Raw genomic sequence first — 18,349 nt, forward strand, 5'->3', positions numbered from 1 at the left:
GAGAGCACCACCACGGTATTCCTCTGGAAAGGGGCGAGACATCGAGTGGCTGCACAACACTGCCAGAGAGGAATATACGACGGGGGCTTGGGCACATCGGATCCTTATCTATATCACCTGGCGACCCAGCTATTGGTGATTTTGATTGGTTTACTGGGGGGGTGGGCAGACCCAGCCTATCAGGTAGAGTTGGAGATACTGGGTTTCCCGCGTATCCTTTATATGCTATATGGTGCACCCCTCCCCCGGGACATGGAAGCGGTAACAAAGGTGGCTTTCTTGGCATGGCGTGCTGCGTTATGGCACACCCAGTGGAATGCTATTGTCACCCATCAAACTCCGGTGTGGCAGGGAAGGTGACTGAGTGCAATGGCGGCACTGGAAGGGTTTGTGGAGTGGGATCTGTTGGGTATTTCGCTGGTAGTAGATGTGTGGAAAGGTGATGCATTGAAATCATTTCAGGAACTGCAGGCAGACATTCAGCTATCCCGGACGCAGATCTTTTGATACCTCCAGTTTCGGCATGCTCTGGGGGTGCACTTGCCAGCCGCGGGCCCTGTGTCAAAGTTCAGCCCACTCGAGGCCAAGCTGCTCATGGGTAATCTGGAAGAGAAGGGTGTTTCCCAGGTTTATAAAATGTTAGTGAACAATACTCCGGGAAATCTGGATTCGACTAGGACTAAATGGGAGTCATGGGTGGGGGCTTTTGAAAAAATAGAATGGAGGGAGGCATTGATGGCACCTAGGGTGCTGGCGGTGTCGGTGAGGCTTCGCGCAGTACAATTGTACTATTCCATAAAGCATATCTAATACCTAAAATGCTTCACCTGGCTGGTCTTCGCCCCACTGCTCAGTGTCCACGATGTGCAGGGGAACCAGCGGATTTTTTCCAATGGTGTGGTCCTGTCCAGCATTGCAGATATATTGGGGTAAGGTAGCTCATGAACTGAGCATGGTGTTGGAGGGGGAGTTACAGATGTCCGCCAAACTAGTCTTATTGGGTGTGATGGAGGAAATGGGAGGATTACGAGTGAACCGTGCCTTCATGGGTACGGCCCTGCTTGTCGCAAAGAGGCACATTGCTGCCGCCTGGAACTCTTCCACAGGTCCGTCCATCCAAAAGTGGAGAAAGGTGGTGGACTGGTGCACAAGCCAAGTAAAACTGGTGTATGAAACTAGGGGTTGCCCTCGTAAACATGAAAAGGTATGGGGAAAGTGGCTGGGGTTGCTGCTATAGGCCAATGGAGGGGTCATGACTCTGTGTTGTGTCAAGAAATGGATCGAAGTCTGTTCCCTGGAATGTTTTAATGTCAGTTGTCAGTGTTTGGATTTGGATCTCACTGTGCTCACCTGTGCAAGTTGTTTTGTAATTTCCTCTTTTAAAAACAATACAACTTTGTTTATCAAAAAAATGTACCATTGTTTCCACAATTGGCACACCCAGGGCACCCAGATACGTCCCTTGTAAAAGGTATCAGTGTTACCACGGGCCCTGTGACCGGAAAGGTCCTAAGGGCTGCAGCATGTGTTGTGCCACCCTAAGGGACCCCTCAACTAACACATGCACACTGCCATTGCAGATTGTGTGTGTTGGTGGGGAGAAAAAAGGCAAAGGCAACATGGCATCCCCCTCAGGATGCCATTCACACAAAATACTGCCTGTGGCATTGGTAAGTCAGCCCTCTAGCAGGCCTTAAAGCCCTAAGGCAGGGTGCACTATACCACCAGTGAGGTCATAGCTGTATGAGCAATATGCCCTACTAAGTCCATTCTTAAACATTGTGTAGGAAGTTGGCTCTGTATATACTATCTCAAAGTGAGAGATGACATGCACAGAGTCCAAGTGTTCCCCTTAGAGGTTGAAAGTGGCAAATTTAGATAATACTAATGCTCTAATTTGTGGTAGTGTGGTCGAGCAGTAGGCTTATCAGAGGGTAGTGTTAAGCATTTATTGTGCGCACACCGGCAATAAATGAGGAACACACGCTAAGACTTACTCCATTCCAATATGTTTTTATATTTAAAAAAATATTATTTTCTTAATTTATTTTAGAATTGAAGCAAATATATAAATTGTAAGGTACTTGGCATAGGTGAACATGGAACTTCGAATTAAAACAGTAATGTACAGTTTTGGCAAAAATGGCAATAAGCCATTTTAAAGGTGGACACTGCAAAAATCAACAGTTCCTGGGGTAGGTAAGTAGTTAGTTTATCAGGTAAGTAAAACACTTAAAAGTTCAGTCTCCAGGGCATAGGCAGCACACCGTTGGGGGTTCAAGTCAACCCCAAACACCCAGCAACACAGGGCCGGTCAGGTGCAGAGGTCAAAGTAGGGCCCAAATAACATAGGCGCCTATGGAGACTAGGGGTGCTCCGGTTCCAGTCTGCTAGCAGGTAAGTACCTGCGCCCTCTGGGAGTGGACCAGGGGGGTTTTGTAGAGCACTGGGGGTGGGGTTCACAGACACACAAAATACACCCTCAGTGGCACAGGGGCGGCCGGGTGCGGTGTGCAAAGTAGGTGTCGGGTTTTAGTTAGGAATCAATGGAGGGACCCGGGGGTCGCTCTTGCGATGCAAGCAGGGCACAGGGGGGCTTCTCGGGCCAGCCACAGACTGGGCAACGATGAGGGCTGCCTGCTGGTCACTCCTGCACCAGTAGTTGGTTTCTCTCAGGCCTGGGGGCTGCAGGTGCAGTACTTCTTCCAGGCATCAGGTTCTTTGTTACCTGGCAACCGCGGACAGGCGGAGCCTCTGGATTATCTCTGCAGGCGTCACTGTGGGGGTGCAGGAAGGTCGTCTCAGGGTGTTCACGTCGTTGGAATCACCTGGGGGTCCTTTTTGCAGTGTTGGTGCGTCTGGACACGAGCCAGGGGCATCGGGTGCAGAGTGTTGGGGTCTCACATTTTCAGAGTGAGGCATGAGTCCATTTAAAGTTGGTTTCTTATTTGTTGTTTGGACAGAGCCGCTGTCCTCAGGAGTTTCTTGGTCCTTTGGGTTGCAGGGCAGTCCTCTAAGTTGGCAGAGGTCGCTTGTCCCGCTGGATGCGTCGCTGTTGCAGGTTCTGAGAGTCTGGAGACAGGCCGGTAGGGCTGGGGCCAAGTCAGTTGTCTCCGTCTTCTCTGCGGGGCTTTCAGGTCAGCAGCCCTTCTTCTTTAGGTCATCAGGAAACCTGTTTTCCTGGGTTCAGGGTCACCCCTAAATACTTAATTTAGGGGTGTGTTTAGGGCTGGAGAGCAGTAGCCAATGGGTACTGTCCCTGAGGGTGGCAACACCCTCCTTGTGCCACCTCCCTGTGGGGAGTGGGGCACATCCCTAATCCTATTGGGGGGAATCCTCCAAAGCAAAATGGAAGATTTCCTAAGGCAGGGGTCACCTCAGCTCAGGACACCTTAGGAGCTGTCCTGGCTGGAGGGTGACTCCTCCTTGGCTTTCTCATTATCTCCTCCGGACTTGCCGCCAAAAGTGGGGGGCTGTGTCCGTGGGGTGGGCATCTCCACTAGCTGGAGTTCCCTGGGTTGCTGTAACACCAGGCTTGAGCCTTTGAGGCTCACTGCCAGGTGTTATAGTTCATTCAGGGGGAGGCGTGAAGCACCTCCACCCAGTACAGGCTTTGTTCCTGGCCACAGAGTGCACAAAGGCACTCACACCATGTGGCCAGAAACCCGTCTGGATGTGGCAGGCTGGCAGAAACTGGTCAACCTAGCTCTAGTAGTTGGGCTGGTATACAGGGGGCATATCTAAGATGCCCTCTGTGTGCATTTCTCAACAAATCCCACACTGGCATCAGTGTGGATGTATTGTGCTGAGAAGTTTGATACCAAACTTCCTAGTATTCAGTGTAGCCATTATGGAACTGTGGAGTTTGTTTGACAGACTCCCAGACCACATACTCATGATGGCTACCATGCACTTCCAATGTCTAAGAATTGGCTTAGACACTGTAGGGGCATAGTGCCCATGCAGCTGTGCCCTCACCTGTGATATAGTGCACCCTGCCTTAAGGCTGTAAGGCCTGCTAGAAGGGTGACCTACCTATGCCACAGGCAGTGGGTTGTGGGCATGACACTGAGGGGAGTGCCATGTCGAATTAGTCTTTTTCTTCCCACCAGCGCACACAAGGTGTGAGGCAGTGTGCATGTGCTGTGTGAGGGGTCCCTAGGGTGACATGCTGCAGCCCTTAGAGACCTTCCCTGGCATCAGGGCCCTTGGTACTAGGGTTTCCATTTACAAGGGACTTATCTGTGTGCCAGGGCTATGCCAATTGTGGAGTCAAAGGTACAGTTTAGGGAAAGACACTGGTGCTGGGGCCTGGTTAGGGTCCCCACACACTTTCAATCATAACTAGCATCAACAAAAGGCAAAAAGTTAGGGGGTAACCATGCCAGCCGTGGTATTTTTCTACATCACTTCAGACCGTGACCAACTCCCTTTTAGGGCTACTTAAGGGCTCCCAGAGGGTGGGCCCTCAGATTCATCTAGAAGGACTCCACAAGTAACTCTCTGCAAGACATCTTCTGCACCTGGCCTCTCGAACCGCTGCTGGACTGCTTTGGAACCGAAGCAAGTCTGCTTCTGGTGGGAAGGCTGCCACTGCAACATTGTTTCTTCGGATCCTGCAAGAATTCTGCAGCATTCAAGGCCATGCATTCTCCAGGGTCACAAGGATTCTGTTTGCACCTGAATTTCCCTTGGAGTGAAGGAGTCACTCCCCTGCCTCCGCAGAAACCTCAAGATAATGACTGTCTGGTGGATCCTGCTGTCCCATGGGCAACATGAAGGTTCTGCTCACAGGTGGTGGTTCTGTGGTTCTCTTCGGGTCCCTCCTGCCTTCTGATCCACTTGAGAGATTGCGGGCCGCTGCTGCAGCTACTGGAACAGCGCCCCTGTACACCACAACTGTTACTCTTGCCAACACTTGTTGGCTCTTCCTCCAAGAGATCTTCGAGCACCAATAAGCCCCAGCCTACAGCACTCTGCAGTCCGAAGAGCAGCCTCTGTTCTGCAACTCCTGCTAAATGGGACTTCTGTTTTGTTGTGCTGCTGAGGCCTCCTTGTGAGTCCCTGTGTCCATCGCCTGTGGGGGGTCACTCGTGGGGACTCCAACAACTTATCCTGGCCTCCCTGTGTTCTGAGGGCCAGCCCTGACTCCCCCCACAAGGGTGGAGTCTCCTGGACCTTGCTGGTTCCGAAAGCTTGTAAATCCATCTTCAGCTCCTGCTTGCATTTGACAGTGCTTGTTGGTGGCCTCGCTGGTCACTGACCCTCCTGCAATCCGGCAGACCGACTTGGAAAGCTCGTAGATGACTTCTTGGATCTTTTGCAGCTCCTGGACCCCACAGTTGGACTCCTTCCTTCATCAACCTGCAGGAACCTCATCTCTACTAGGGTGGCCATTGGCACCTGGGCACCTCCGAGGGTGCTGACTCTGTCCCCTTTCTTTTCAGGTTTTTTACATCCGGAATCCATCCTTGGGTTCCACTGGCCTGGTCCACGGGTCGTGAAGCTGGGCGCAGCTGGACAACCAAGGTCTCCATTGACTTCAGCGAGGGTTTGCAGCATCCTTTCACCCCTGCGCATCCGCGTCCCCTAGTGTAGGTACTCCTGTCTTCAGTGTATCCTTGGGTCGGGACACTCTCCAACCTTCTTCCTGTCTTTGGGTTTCCTCGGGTTCCACTGTGAAGGGTCATGAAACTTGTGAATTCCAGCCGTGACTTCCCTGTTTTAGTCTATGGGACCACAGAGTAGGTATCCATGCTGCACCTGGTCGCTGAGGACACCTGCTGTACTTGCGTCCGGTGTTTTCGTTCTTCCCCCTAGTTAACTACCACACTTAACTTGGGTTGGGTTCACTATCTTGCATTTCACTTACTTAGTATATGGTTTGCCCCCCCTAACCCACAGCTGCATGCCAGTTCATTGCTTGAAGAAGTTTCCAGATCCAGTCAGTTTCCTGGGGAGTATTCTAAGGTGAGGACTCTGTAATGGGGAAAGTAACTTGCTTTTTTAAGTTACTTATATTATAAAAAATAAAATAAATAAAAGTTGCTTGGGACCTGCCTTTCTGTAACAGTTGCCCTTTCCCTTACTGTAAGCCTAACTTGAACTTTGACTTAACTCACAGCATTCAACGTGTCATTAATCATAACTTTTACTCTTACATTATTCTTACCCTAATCATGAAAACATATCAGTGGGTTGTCTTGTTTGTTGGTGTGTTTTGATATGGATTGTTTTTTTACTGAAATTGGTTTTCTGTGCAAAAAATAAATGTGATACTCAGAGGTTTGAGACCATAAAATGTACATAAGTATAATTTTAAAGTAGAAGTATTAACCTTGTCTGTATTACCTGCCCATTTAATCTAGGGGAGGTACAGAATCCACCAGACAAGCAACGCACTTAATCAACGCCCTCATTAAGGATCCAGACAAAGAAATTGATGAACTTATTCCAAAGAATCGCTTAAAAAACTCTGCAGCAAACTCCAAAGTGGGCTCTTCATCAGTTGCCGGCATTGCAGCAGTGAACAGTTCAATCATGGGGCTCAGAGTAGCAGCAATGACTGTATCGTCAACTTCTCAAACTGCCACAGTTATCACAATGCCTGCAATTTCTTCGTCTGCCCACAAATCCATTAAGAACTCTGTGACTAATGTGCGACCTGGCTTCCCAGTTTCTCTTCCTTTAGCGTACCCTCCTCCTCAGTTTGCACACGCTTTGCTTGCTGCTCAGACTTTTCAACAAATACGACCACCTAGGTTGCCTATGACACATTTCGGTGGTACTTTCCCCCCCGCCCAGTCTACCTGGGGGCCTTTTCCTGTTAGGCCTTTGAGCCCTGCAAGAGCTGCTAATTCTACTAAACCTCACATGATGCCTCGCCACTCTAACCAGACCGTCAGTAGCCCTCAGGTGAATTCAGGCGTGTCTTCTACTCCAACATCTACAACAAGCGCTCCTTCTAATGTGCCTAACTCATCCTTGAGTGGTTGCCCTAGCTCCCCTTCAGTCAGAAGGCAGCTTTTTGTGACTGTTGTGAAGACTTCCAATGCCACCACAACCACGGTTGCGACCACAGCAAGCAACCACACTACTGTACCCACCACTTCCACGTATCCCGGGCCAACTGCCAAAGAACACTATCCCTTGTCATCCCCTTCATCCCCCTCACCTCCATCATTGCCAAGAGGTGTTTCCCAAAACAGCCCATCTGACTCTCTAACGTCCTCTCCAAATAAAGGGACATTGTCCTCCGATCATGAAGTGTGTTCTGCTCCAGTTTTGGATGGATGTAATTCAGTCAGTGGAAAGCAATCAAGTGCTAATTCCGGAGCAGTCGCCTCTATTCATCCTGTCTGTCAACAGCCTCCGGCATCTGTTTCTCAAGGTACACGATCTCCTGTTTTACAGGCTCAAGCTGCTCCTCTAGATCCAAGGGCGGAATTAACTTCTAATTTAGTAGTCAGTGGTTCTACCCCATTGTCAGTAGTTGCTTCTATTCCATCAGTGGGATCTGCGCAGGCCACAGCTAAAATGGAAACCACTGCTATCAGACCACCTGTTCAAGGAACAAACCCAGCTCATAAGAACCCTGTGCCTGGACAAACATCTCCTTCTACAGTACTGAGTGCGAATCACATTAAAAGGCCTCACAGCGTACCTTCTTCAGTCCACCATCCTTCCTCCATAAACACACAAAGTGCTTCTCAAAATTCAGCTCAACAGTCAAGCAAATCCAAGGCCGCCAACTTTGGTTCAATGCCATTTGGTCCCTTTAGCACCCTCTTTGAAAACAGTTCAGCTGCTGCTCATGCATTCTGGGGTGGATCTGCACAGTCTACATCAGATACCATGCTATCAGGACAGTCCTCCTACTTGCCAAAACCTGATTCTATGCTTCCATCTGATACTTCCAAAGCTCCTGGTTTTCGGCCACCATTGCAAAGGCCAGCTCAAAGTCCCTCAGGTGAGTGTTCTCAAATTGGTCATTTATAACATGTTAAAAAAGGATTTGATGTGATTTGCAAAATAGTTTGCTGCTCTGCTTACATGTTACAAGACATCAGACTATTAGTGTGGCAGCTTCAGTTTTATCTCTACCCCCCAATATGTGTTGCCTGTGTATTTCTATGGTTCATTAATTTCAGTAATTTTCACCTTGTTGGAGATTACTTAGACTCTGGGATTTGTATGCTGCAACAGACATGAGCATTGTGATGACTTGTGCTATTGTCCCCACCTATTTTATTTCGATTTTGTCCTCTGTAGTGGTTGCTTATTCCTCTTACACAGTTGTTTATTTTAATGAATATCTCTTGGTTTAGTCTCATTGGAGATTTTTCAAGTTAAACTGTCTGGGCAAATGAGTAGCTTTGTGTTGGTAGCTGCTTAGATGTGCTCCACTGAAGTGGCATTGGTTATTTTCCACATGCTAAAAAAACAATGGATCTGCACTGAAGCTGTATTTTGTGGTTTTTCTAAGGGTTAATCATTTTTGTGTCTTGAAAATAAGTTTGTGAACTGGTCCAAGTCACAATTTCACACTAAAAATGCCTGGCAAAATTTGAACATTTTCGTGTGTCAGTTGTTGCACAAATTGATGGTTTACAAACCAGTGACAGGTTTGCATCTCCACTGCAGACACAGATTTCAGGATCCAGGTTTGTGTGGTCCAGCACACTCCCTACACAAGGTGGGAGAGGAGAAAGTGTAGGTGGAAATAAAATAGCTTTTAGTCCCCGAAGGAGTTGGCATCCTTCTCCCATCCATTTTTGGGTCTGTAGTGGTGCAAGTTGTTTTTCTTCTAAGAAGTATTCCAAGTCATGGGATCGAGTAACTCCTCCTCTCTGTAATATTGCGCGTGGGCATTGACTCATTTATTAGATTCTTTTCTCTCTGCCGTCGGGTTCAGACGTGTGTGTCTCCGGTCCATCTTTCGACTCGCTCTGGTTCAAAATCTCTCATCTAACCCTCTCTCGATGGTATTGTTCTTGCTCGCTCTTCTTTCACCTTAGCTCTCATCTCGATTCATCTGGATGGGCACTGAACGCTTGCCCTTCGGGGCGACTACCTCCAACTCTGGCCTACCTTCCACACAGCACCAATGGACATGCTAACCTGATAGAATGGATTCCATTCCGCTTCAGCCCTCTGTTCCACGCAAAATTATTGCACATCGACCAACATCTTGTGTGCAATCTCTGCCTTTCCCCAGATCACCGAGAGGCCAACTGTGACGCCTGCAAATCCTACTGATCGAAGAAGACCCTTCAGGATCAAAGAACACGTTAGTTGGAAATGGCGCACAAGACTCCAGACAACACCCCAGATATTTTCGGGAGGAACATGTCAGGAAGAGCCCGCACAGGAGGAAGAGACCCTCTCCATTCAAAACTCTTTAAGACTCCAATGTCCAATAGGGCACCGAAAGCCACAAGATCATCTCAGCGCAACCTGTGAGTACCATGGCTTCTCCTGCCCACCATTAGACTGTTAAAAATCCCCTTCTCAAGGTCGCCTGTCAACCACTGCCAGCAGGCCATGGTTGGTACCGAAAGGCTACTTTGGCTGCCCTGCCTTCCGGCTTGGCACCTAAACCATGTGCCAGGACCAAGGCACCGTCCTCAGCTTCACTCTTTTTCATCGGACAGAGAGAGATAGTCTCTGCCGCGATTCAAGCCTTTGCCCAGAGCCGACCACCTCCAGCCTCCACTTTGGTGCCGGTAAAATCTTCGGTGCAGAAACATAGAGCCTAAATCATCAGAACAGAGAGACTCCCACCAGTCTTCTGCTACCCCTTCTTCTGTGGAGCCTATCCTATAAATTATGGAAGCTCGTCGGCACTGCGTCAAAATTCAGGAGGGTGCAGGACGTATTATTGCTATGCCATCTTCTCCTTTCATTTTGAAAAGGAAGCTTTCCCTCCAGGAGGTTTTGGACATTCCTTCACCTCAGAAAAAGACGACCAAGGGACAAGGCCACTAATTGACCACATAGGCCATCATCCCCCACCTCTTCCTCCACTTCCTCTTTCACATTTACCACCTTCACCACCTCCTTTCTTGCCTCCACCTCCTACCCCTTTTCATCCTCCTGCTTCACCTACCCCAGGAGATTACACTTCTCAGAGTTCCCCTTTGTTTGCTTCTGGGGATTTAGGTGAGCCAGAACACAACAAAGATTTGTGGGATGCTTATGATCCAGACCCTATCCCCTCTAATGACCCTGACCACTACCCGGCATGCCCTTCACCACCAAAAGACACAATATCATATCAATTAGTAGTGGCACGAGCAACTGCCATTCACAATGTGGAGCTGCATAGAGATCTGTCGAGCAAGACTTCTTCTTCAATACCCTTACTTCCACACATAGGGACAGTCAGTATCTCCCTATGCTCCCTGGAAACTTCATCACATAGACAAGATCTTTAGGGAGCTGGTTCCCTCTAGGATTATTATGCCTATAGTTCACAAAAAGTATAAATCTGCTCCTTCTGACACAATTTACAATAGCTTGCAGGTCCCACCTGACTCAGTTGTAGTCACAACGGCTAAAAAAAAAAACAAATAGCCAGCCCACTGGACTCTTCTCCCCCTGAGAAGAAAAGTAAGAAAATCGATGAAGCTGGTAAATAGGTCGCAAATCATGGATGTATCACCAATTCACAGGCATCGTTGGCCAGGTATGTCTGAGCTCACTGGGACGAAATGGAGGAGCTCCTCCAGTTCTTATCAGAAGAGCACCATAAGAGAGGACATAAAATAATCGAAGAGGAGCACATAATCTTCAATAATTCTATTCACTCTGGCCTGGATGCCGCTGACACAGCTGCATGCGCCATAAACCCCAGAGCCTTTCCCCCGAAGGCACGTTTAGCTGCACCACTCTGGATTTAAACCAGAGGTCCAGCAAGGGGTCCTTCATATGCCTTTCGACAAGGAGCATCTTTTTGGGCTTCAAGTGGAAACCACCCTTGAGAAGCTCAAAAAGGACACAGACACAGCAAAAGCTATGGGTGCCCCTCAGCCCCCATAAAGAGAGGCCCATTTTGTCGCCCTGGGTTTAGAGGCTCTTACAAACCCTCCACATCTAAAGTATCTACATCCCACCCTAGGCAGCCTCAATCCGCCTATTTTAGGGGCTTTTACAGATGCTCCTAAAGACCTAACAAGAGGAAAGAGCTCTACCTCACGCAGCTCCTTCTCCACTGCCAAGCAGCGACTACCTCAAGGCCCACACCCCCCTCTACTCCCTCTATTTCAAGAGAATCATACTTACAAAGGCAGGACCGTTATGCGACTGTTGGAGATGATGACGTTCTGCACCACTATTGTTACCCATGCCAGGCTTCACATGCATCCCCTACACCAGTGTCTGTCTCGTCAGTGGTCTGAATCACATGGTCACCTGGAAGATCTAGTGTTAGACCTCCACACTCCCTGTTCTCTGCAGTGGTGGAACACTACCAACCCCATTGAAGGGGCGGCCTTTTCTAGACCCTGTGCCTCGGTCAGAATGACCACAGACACAACTCATCACAGAGAGGCTGGGGCACTCACCTTCATGACATCACAGTTTAGTTTTAGTTTAGTTTTAAGGATTTATAAAGCGCGTAGTGACCCGAAGGCATCCCAGCGCTAAACCTAACCTGACCAGTGCTAGCAATAGGAGAATTCAGAGAGCTACCTACAGAAAAGAATGGTCTTAAGTTTTTTTCTAAAAAGCAGTTCTGAGTGTTCATGACGGAGTTCAGAGGGAAGATCATTCCAGAGACGAGCGGCCTTGGTGGAGAAGGAGTTGGCCCCCCAGGCTCTCTTAGACCGCAAGATGGTCACAAGTCGAGAGGAGGAGGACCTTAGACTTCAAGAGGGGACATAAAGATATAGCCACTTTCTAAAGAACATTGGACCCTTATCTTGCAGGGCTGTGTGAACAATGCATAGGGTCTTGAAATAAATACGCTGCTTAATAGGGAGCCAGTGAAGTATGGAAAAAGCAGGCTTAGCGGATAAATGTCTGGGAAGATTGACAAGAAGCCTGGCAGCTGCGTTCTGGACTGTTTGCAGCCTTTTTATGACATAAGCCGGGGCGCTGAGAAAAAGTGAGTTACCATAGTCCAGACGGGAAAGGATCAGAGTTTGAACAAGGATTCTTCTGGCCATAGGGGGAAGAAGATTAAAGATTTTCCTAAGGACTCTTAAAATGCCAAAGCATGTAGAGGAAACTCTTTTTGCTTGGTAATCCATGGTCAGGCGAGAATCCACCCAAAAACCAAGGCTTTTTACCTGGTCCTTGGGAGGAGGAAGATTGTTGAAGGCCTCAGAGTATAGTGAAAGGGGAGGGGCTGGGTGGGCATTGCCTAGTACAATGACTTCTGACTTTCCATCATTAAATTTAAGCTTAGACTGGATCATCCAAACTCCAATGTCTTTCATACAACACGAAAGGTTGGCCGCCGACGAATCCCCAGAACTAGATAGTAACACCACAAGTTGAGTATCGTCGGCATAGGTGACCAAAGACAGATTGTAGGGAGCGATCACTTTAGCCAGCGGGGATAGATAAACATTAAAAAGAGTTGGACTCAGGGAGGAGCCCTGAGGAACTCCACAAGTCAATGGAAAGATATCAGAGAAGTAGGCTCGGTCCAGGACTTGAAAAGATCTACCTTTGACGAAAGCGGACAGCCAGGACAGTGCTAGGCCTCCTATCCCTAATTCAGAGAGCCTACAGCAGAGAAGGTTGCGATCCACCTTATCAAAAGCTGCGCTGAGATCAAGTAGAATCATGGCTACATGAGACCCTTGGTCCAGAAGTTGCTGGGCTGACTCCGTCACTGTAAGGAGGGCTGACTCCGTGCTATGATGGGCTCTGAAACCCATTTGAGTGGGGTGAAGGAGTTCATGGCTCTCTAAGTAGCTGGTTAATTGGTGGTTAACATGTTTCTCCAGAATTTTTGTTGAAATGGGAAGGAGAGCAATGGGTCTATAATTCTCTAACAGAGATGGGTTCAATTTCGTTTTTTTAAAAAGAGGCTTAACGATGGCATGCTTAAAAAGATGGGGGAGGAAACCTAAGGATAGGGAATGATTCAGTATTTTTGTAAGGGGGGGTACAATAATATCTGAAACTCGCGAGAGGATGGAAGGAGGGGCGGGGTCTAGGGGGGAGCCCGATTTAATTTGAAGAAGAAGGTTGGTAGTAGCGGTGTCAGTGAGAGGTACAAAAGCGGTTAATGTGCTTCCGGAGAGGGAGGGATCCATTGTTTGGTACTCTACTGTACCTGGGGGAGGAGAAGAAGGGAACCCAGAGTATATCTTGATGACTTTGTCATTGAAGTGAGATGCCAGAAGATTACTGTATTCAGTGGAGGGCTCTGTGGGAGGAGAGGGCATAGGGGTTATGGTTAATTCCTTAAAAATCTGAAAAATTTCCTGTTGTGAACAGGAGGAGTTTTCTATTCTTATTCCGTAGTAAGAGGACTGGGCGGCTTTAATGTTTTGGTGGTAGAGTCTGACAGATTGCCTATATATTTCTCTTTCGGTGGGACTGTAATTCTTTCTCCAAGATCTTTCTAACCTTTTGCACTTTTTTCTTAATTCTAACAGACAAGGTGAGAACCAAGGTTTAGCCTTATGGGGGGGCTTGTTAGATCAGCCAGGGCTTCAGTGATCAGCCATCGCTAGCCCGAGCTTCAAGCAGTCTTTTTAGCCCTGAAAGCTTGTCTTCATCACCTGTCTCAAAAAGTTGTCTTAGTCTGCATGGACAACATGACAGCCTTGTACTATTTGCTGAAACAGGTGGGAGGGGGCAGCAGAGTCGTCCCAATTGTCACAACTCGCACAAACAATATGGAAGCGGGCTATTCACCAACATATTAATCTGGTGGCAGAGTATCTCCAAGGGACAGAAAATGACTTTGCAGACCTGCTCAGCAGGACGCAGCAACAAGTCCATGAGTGGGAACTCCACCTACAAGTCCTTCAACGATACTTTTCCAAGTGGGGAACTCCTCAAATAGATCTTTTTGCCACAGCAGAAAATGCAACATACCAGGCTTTGCTTCCGGGTACCCACACCCTCTATCCAAGGGCAATGCTGTATGGATGAACTGGTCAGGGATATTTGCTTACACTTTTCCACATCTCTCTAATTTGATTTCTGGGTCGTAGCATTAGGTAAACGTGTCTCGCCATGATCCTGGTAGTTCCCACTTGAGCACAAACACCATGGTTTCCCACACTTCAGGATCTCTCAGTACTCCATTACGAGAAGCTTCCCAAACGGCCTGACCTCACTCAAAATCAAGGACAAATCAAACATCAGACCCCAAGTCACATAACCTTGCGATATGGCGCCTGAGGTAACAGAATTTGGTTACTTAGGCTTGCCTGCTGAAGAATGGAAATTCTGAGAGAAGCCTATAGACCCACAACTAGAGCCTTTTATGCTGCAAAATGGAAACGTTTTGTTTGCTACCGTCAACCCAAAACATTTTTACCCTATGAAAACTACTGTTCAAGGCATTGCTTACTTGCTTCATTTACAAAAAGCAAATCTAGCCTGCACTTCAATTTGCCTACACCTCACAGCTATAGCTGCATATCTACAGAACAGACAACATATTTCTTTGATCAAAATCCCAGTCATTAATGCTTTCATGGAAGACCCTAAATAGATCATTCCACCTAGGGTTCCCCCTGCACTTTCGTGGACCCTCAACATTGTGCTCACCAGGTTAATGGGACCTCCTTTTGAGCCGCTTCATTCATATCCTCTTCAGTACCTTTCTTGAAAGGTAGCTTTTTCAGTTGCCATTACATCACTTAGGTGTGTAAGTGAGCTCCAGGCACTAAATTTGGAAGAACTTTTCTTCCAAAATCATAGGGGAAAAGGTAGTCCTTCGCACTAACCCTAAGTTTCTCCCTAAAGTGATTTCACAGTGTCATATAAATCAGGCTGTTGAACTACCAGTCTTCTTTCCGCAACCTGGCTGTTGCAGAAAGAGCTCTCCACAATGTAGATGTCAAAAGGGCACTCATGTTTCACAATGATAGAACCAAAGACTTCAGGAAAACTAAGCAGCTCCTTGTAGCTTTTTCACCACCACACAAAGGCAGTCCACTATACAAATCTGGCGTAGCTACGATACTTAAATGCATTCAAACGTGTTATGCTAAAGCTAAAAGACCATTACCTGTTATCCCTAGAGTACATTCCACTAGGAAAAAAAGTGCTACTATGGCTTTCCTTGGATATATCTCCATAGCTGACATCTGTAAGGCAGCTACATGGTCAACACCCCTCACGGTACACTACTGTTTGGATGTGCTAGCACACCAACAAGCCAATGTAGGTCAAGCTGTGCTACGAACACTTTTTCAGTCAACTGCAACTCCTGCAGGGTAGCCACTGCTTTTATGGAGGGGACTGCTTTACAGTCTGTGCAGAGCATGTCTATCTCCAGCCACACATGCCATCAAGCGGATATTACTTACCCTATAAACATCTGTTCGGGTCATGTAGTGCTGTAGATTCACATGTGTCTTTCCGGATGCCTGTGGCTGTTGCAGTTATTATATCCTTGCATATATTTGTACATATGTATGACATTGCATGGACATATTTTCCCTACCCTTTTCTGCCTTCCACTCCTTTCTCACCCGCCTGGGTGAAAACAACCTAACAAAGGAGTCAATGCCCATGCACCGTATCACTGAGAGGAGGCGTCACTCGATCCCATGACTTGAAGCAATTCTTCAAAGAAAAACAACTTGCACCACTCCGGACACAACATTAGATGGCAGGAGTATGCATAGCATGTGAATCTACAGCACTACATTCCACGAACAGATGCTTACAGGGTAAGTAGTAACATAATCCTTTCTTATAACTTTGGTCATATATGGCAAATCTGCAAGCAAATGTTTTATAACGAAAATGAACCACTTAAGTTTGATCTTGGTAAGCTGTGTGTAGCTGACCAAGTTTAGTGGAACTAATAGGCAGTCCTAATAATAGGAGACCATGTCTAATCATTACTAGAGTTGGAGCCCAGTTGAAAGCCTTTACTTAATAAATACTTGCTGGTGACCGGGCGAGTCCAGGGCATGGCTGAAGGCCGCATTGTATGTGTAGTACCCAGTTTGTAACCACAAATGTGCCTTTTGTGTTCAGCAAGCAGATGCCTGTTGTGCAGCCCATTGCCAAAAGGAAAATCATATGTCCAACAGCCTGCCTATTGCCATTGTTTCACCACCTTTCAGAAGAACATTAAGGAGTGTAATCAATTAGTGTGTGCTGGATGTGAACTCTTCACTTAAGGAAAGAGGATGACAGAACTTTGGTGCCTGTGTAATTTGTTTTTATCCAGTATTGGATCTTTCATAAATTCACATGCTTGAATCATCCCAGTCGTCGAAGTGGGAGTCCCACGGTACATAAAATAGCAATAATTAACAAATAAAGGTTTTTTGCCATAGGCTATAATGGAAACAGTAATTGCTCATATAGCCTATCCATGTCCTTTTGTGAAAAGGACCCAAACCTGCCTGCTGACCAATCAGGCACCAGCACCCTCTAGAACACTCTCCAGAGAAGCTCCTTCCCTCAGATTTTCTACCGCATGTCGTGTGAAGGGAGTCTCCCTAATCTCTGCTCAGTTTTCTACTACTTCAGAACCTTTTTCTCTCAAAAGAATTGAAAATATGTCGGATTCTTCTAGAAAAGGCCTTTTCCGCCCTTGCAAGACCTGTGGAAAGAAAAGGCTCCATGTGGTTGATCCACATAAAGACTGCTTGTATTGTCTCTACCCACAACATCAGGTGAAAGACTGCAAGATATGTCGCACTTTCTCCACAAAAACCCTCAGGGACCGTGAGGGTAGACTCCTGACATGGTTACAGGCTAAATCCTGTACTTCAGGTGAGGAGAGTGGGGGTTAGAGAGGCCACACAAAAGGTCCAAATCTGAGGACCTGGGCCATGCAGAAAAATCTAGAAAGAGGCAGAAATTACATCATGGAAAGGGCTTACAGACTTCAATCTCCTCTGAGCCTTCCTCTCCTCTCCTCTTCAAAAGAAGGAGTCCTACCGTCTTTCTCCTTCTTCAGAGCCTTCTAGCTCTAGAAAAGTGACTCTTAACATCAAATCGATGACACCACCGTCGACGACCATGATGACGACGACGGTACTAACAACTACCGTCTCCACTACATCGTCGACGAGACCGTCGTCAGCGTCGACTACTCTGACATCAACAGTAAGGGCTCCTATCCCCTCACTCAAACTTCCGTCGACGAGAACTCCAGAACGGAGTGCGTCGTTGACATCATCGTCGCTTATAACACCGTCGACGACAGCCCCGTCAACTATAATATCAACGACGACAATGTCATCGGCTGTTTCACCGTCGACGAGGACACCGTCAAAGAAGCCGTCGTCGACGAGACCACTGTCGATGGAAAAATCAGTACCGTCCACGGCATCTTCAACTTTGACACCATCGACGACTACACTGGTGCCGGCCAGGCAGATAGAAGCTACTCCTACTTCTTCCAGGTCTCCGGATCTCCGAGCCATGGTCAGGATCACATCTCTGTCCACACCAGATATTTATCCCATAGACAAGTCTCCAAGCCAAGTGTCAACTTTAGTACCCAGTCATCTTCTTGACTGGGAGGAATCTGATGAAAGTCCATTCGGAGATGCACACAGCCCATCACAGCTCCACGTCAAGTATCAAGAAGAAGATGACGATGATGAGTATGACCAATACCCACCATACTACTCACGTCAGGAACACTATTACCAACCAAGAGAGCCTCAGCCTAGAGACTCTATACAGATGCCTTCCTCCTTAATCCAGGATTTACAATCTATGCTACAGGATTATAGGAGAAGGTTCCCAGTGGCAGCAGAAGATCAGCCACCACCGCCAGTCTCTCCGGTTACCCCAATCAATGTCCCTCCTCCTCCAGCTACTCCAAGAATGACACCCCACTCAGTGTTAGTTGCACCCCCTAGAGATGAAGGTTCCACTTCAGGGGAAGAAGAAGAGGAAGGAGAAATTTCTACCCCGCAACATCCTACTGAGGAATGGGATGACTACTTGGCCCCCACTCCTTCTCCACCACCTCCTCGCCCCTCTGACTCTCCACCCGAGGACATAGGTGGTTTCCACAATCTTATGGACGGAGCTGCTGCACGCTTCCACCTTCCAACATCTGTCTCCCAGTCGGAATGTTTCCTGCATGATTTTAAAGAGCAGTCAAGGAAGTCTGTACGGTCCATTCCTATTATCGATTTTATATGGAGCGAGGGTCCAAAGATTATGCGCAACCCGG

General features: G+C 47.7%; 1 protein-coding gene across 6 annotated transcripts in view; it reads left to right on the forward strand.

Moving 5' to 3' along the window:
* The window catches only part of LOC138291300 (ankyrin repeat domain-containing protein 17-like), a 1,121,799-nt gene that overhangs the window by 1,008,195 nt on the left and 95,255 nt on the right, over positions 1-18,349 (forward strand). For all 6 annotated transcript variants that reach the window (XM_069230308.1, XM_069230310.1, XM_069230309.1 and 3 more), the window contains exon 29: positions 6,369-7,969. In XM_069230308.1, coding sequence (XP_069086409.1) covers positions 6,369-7,969 — 1,601 coding nt within the window. The remainder of the gene's footprint in view (positions 1-6,368; positions 7,970-18,349) is intronic.

The sequence above is a fragment of the Pleurodeles waltl genome, chromosome 1_1, assembly GCF_031143425.1.
Source record: "Pleurodeles waltl isolate 20211129_DDA chromosome 1_1, aPleWal1.hap1.20221129, whole genome shotgun sequence".
NCBI classification, from domain to species: domain Eukaryota; kingdom Metazoa; phylum Chordata; class Amphibia; order Caudata; family Salamandridae; genus Pleurodeles; species Pleurodeles waltl.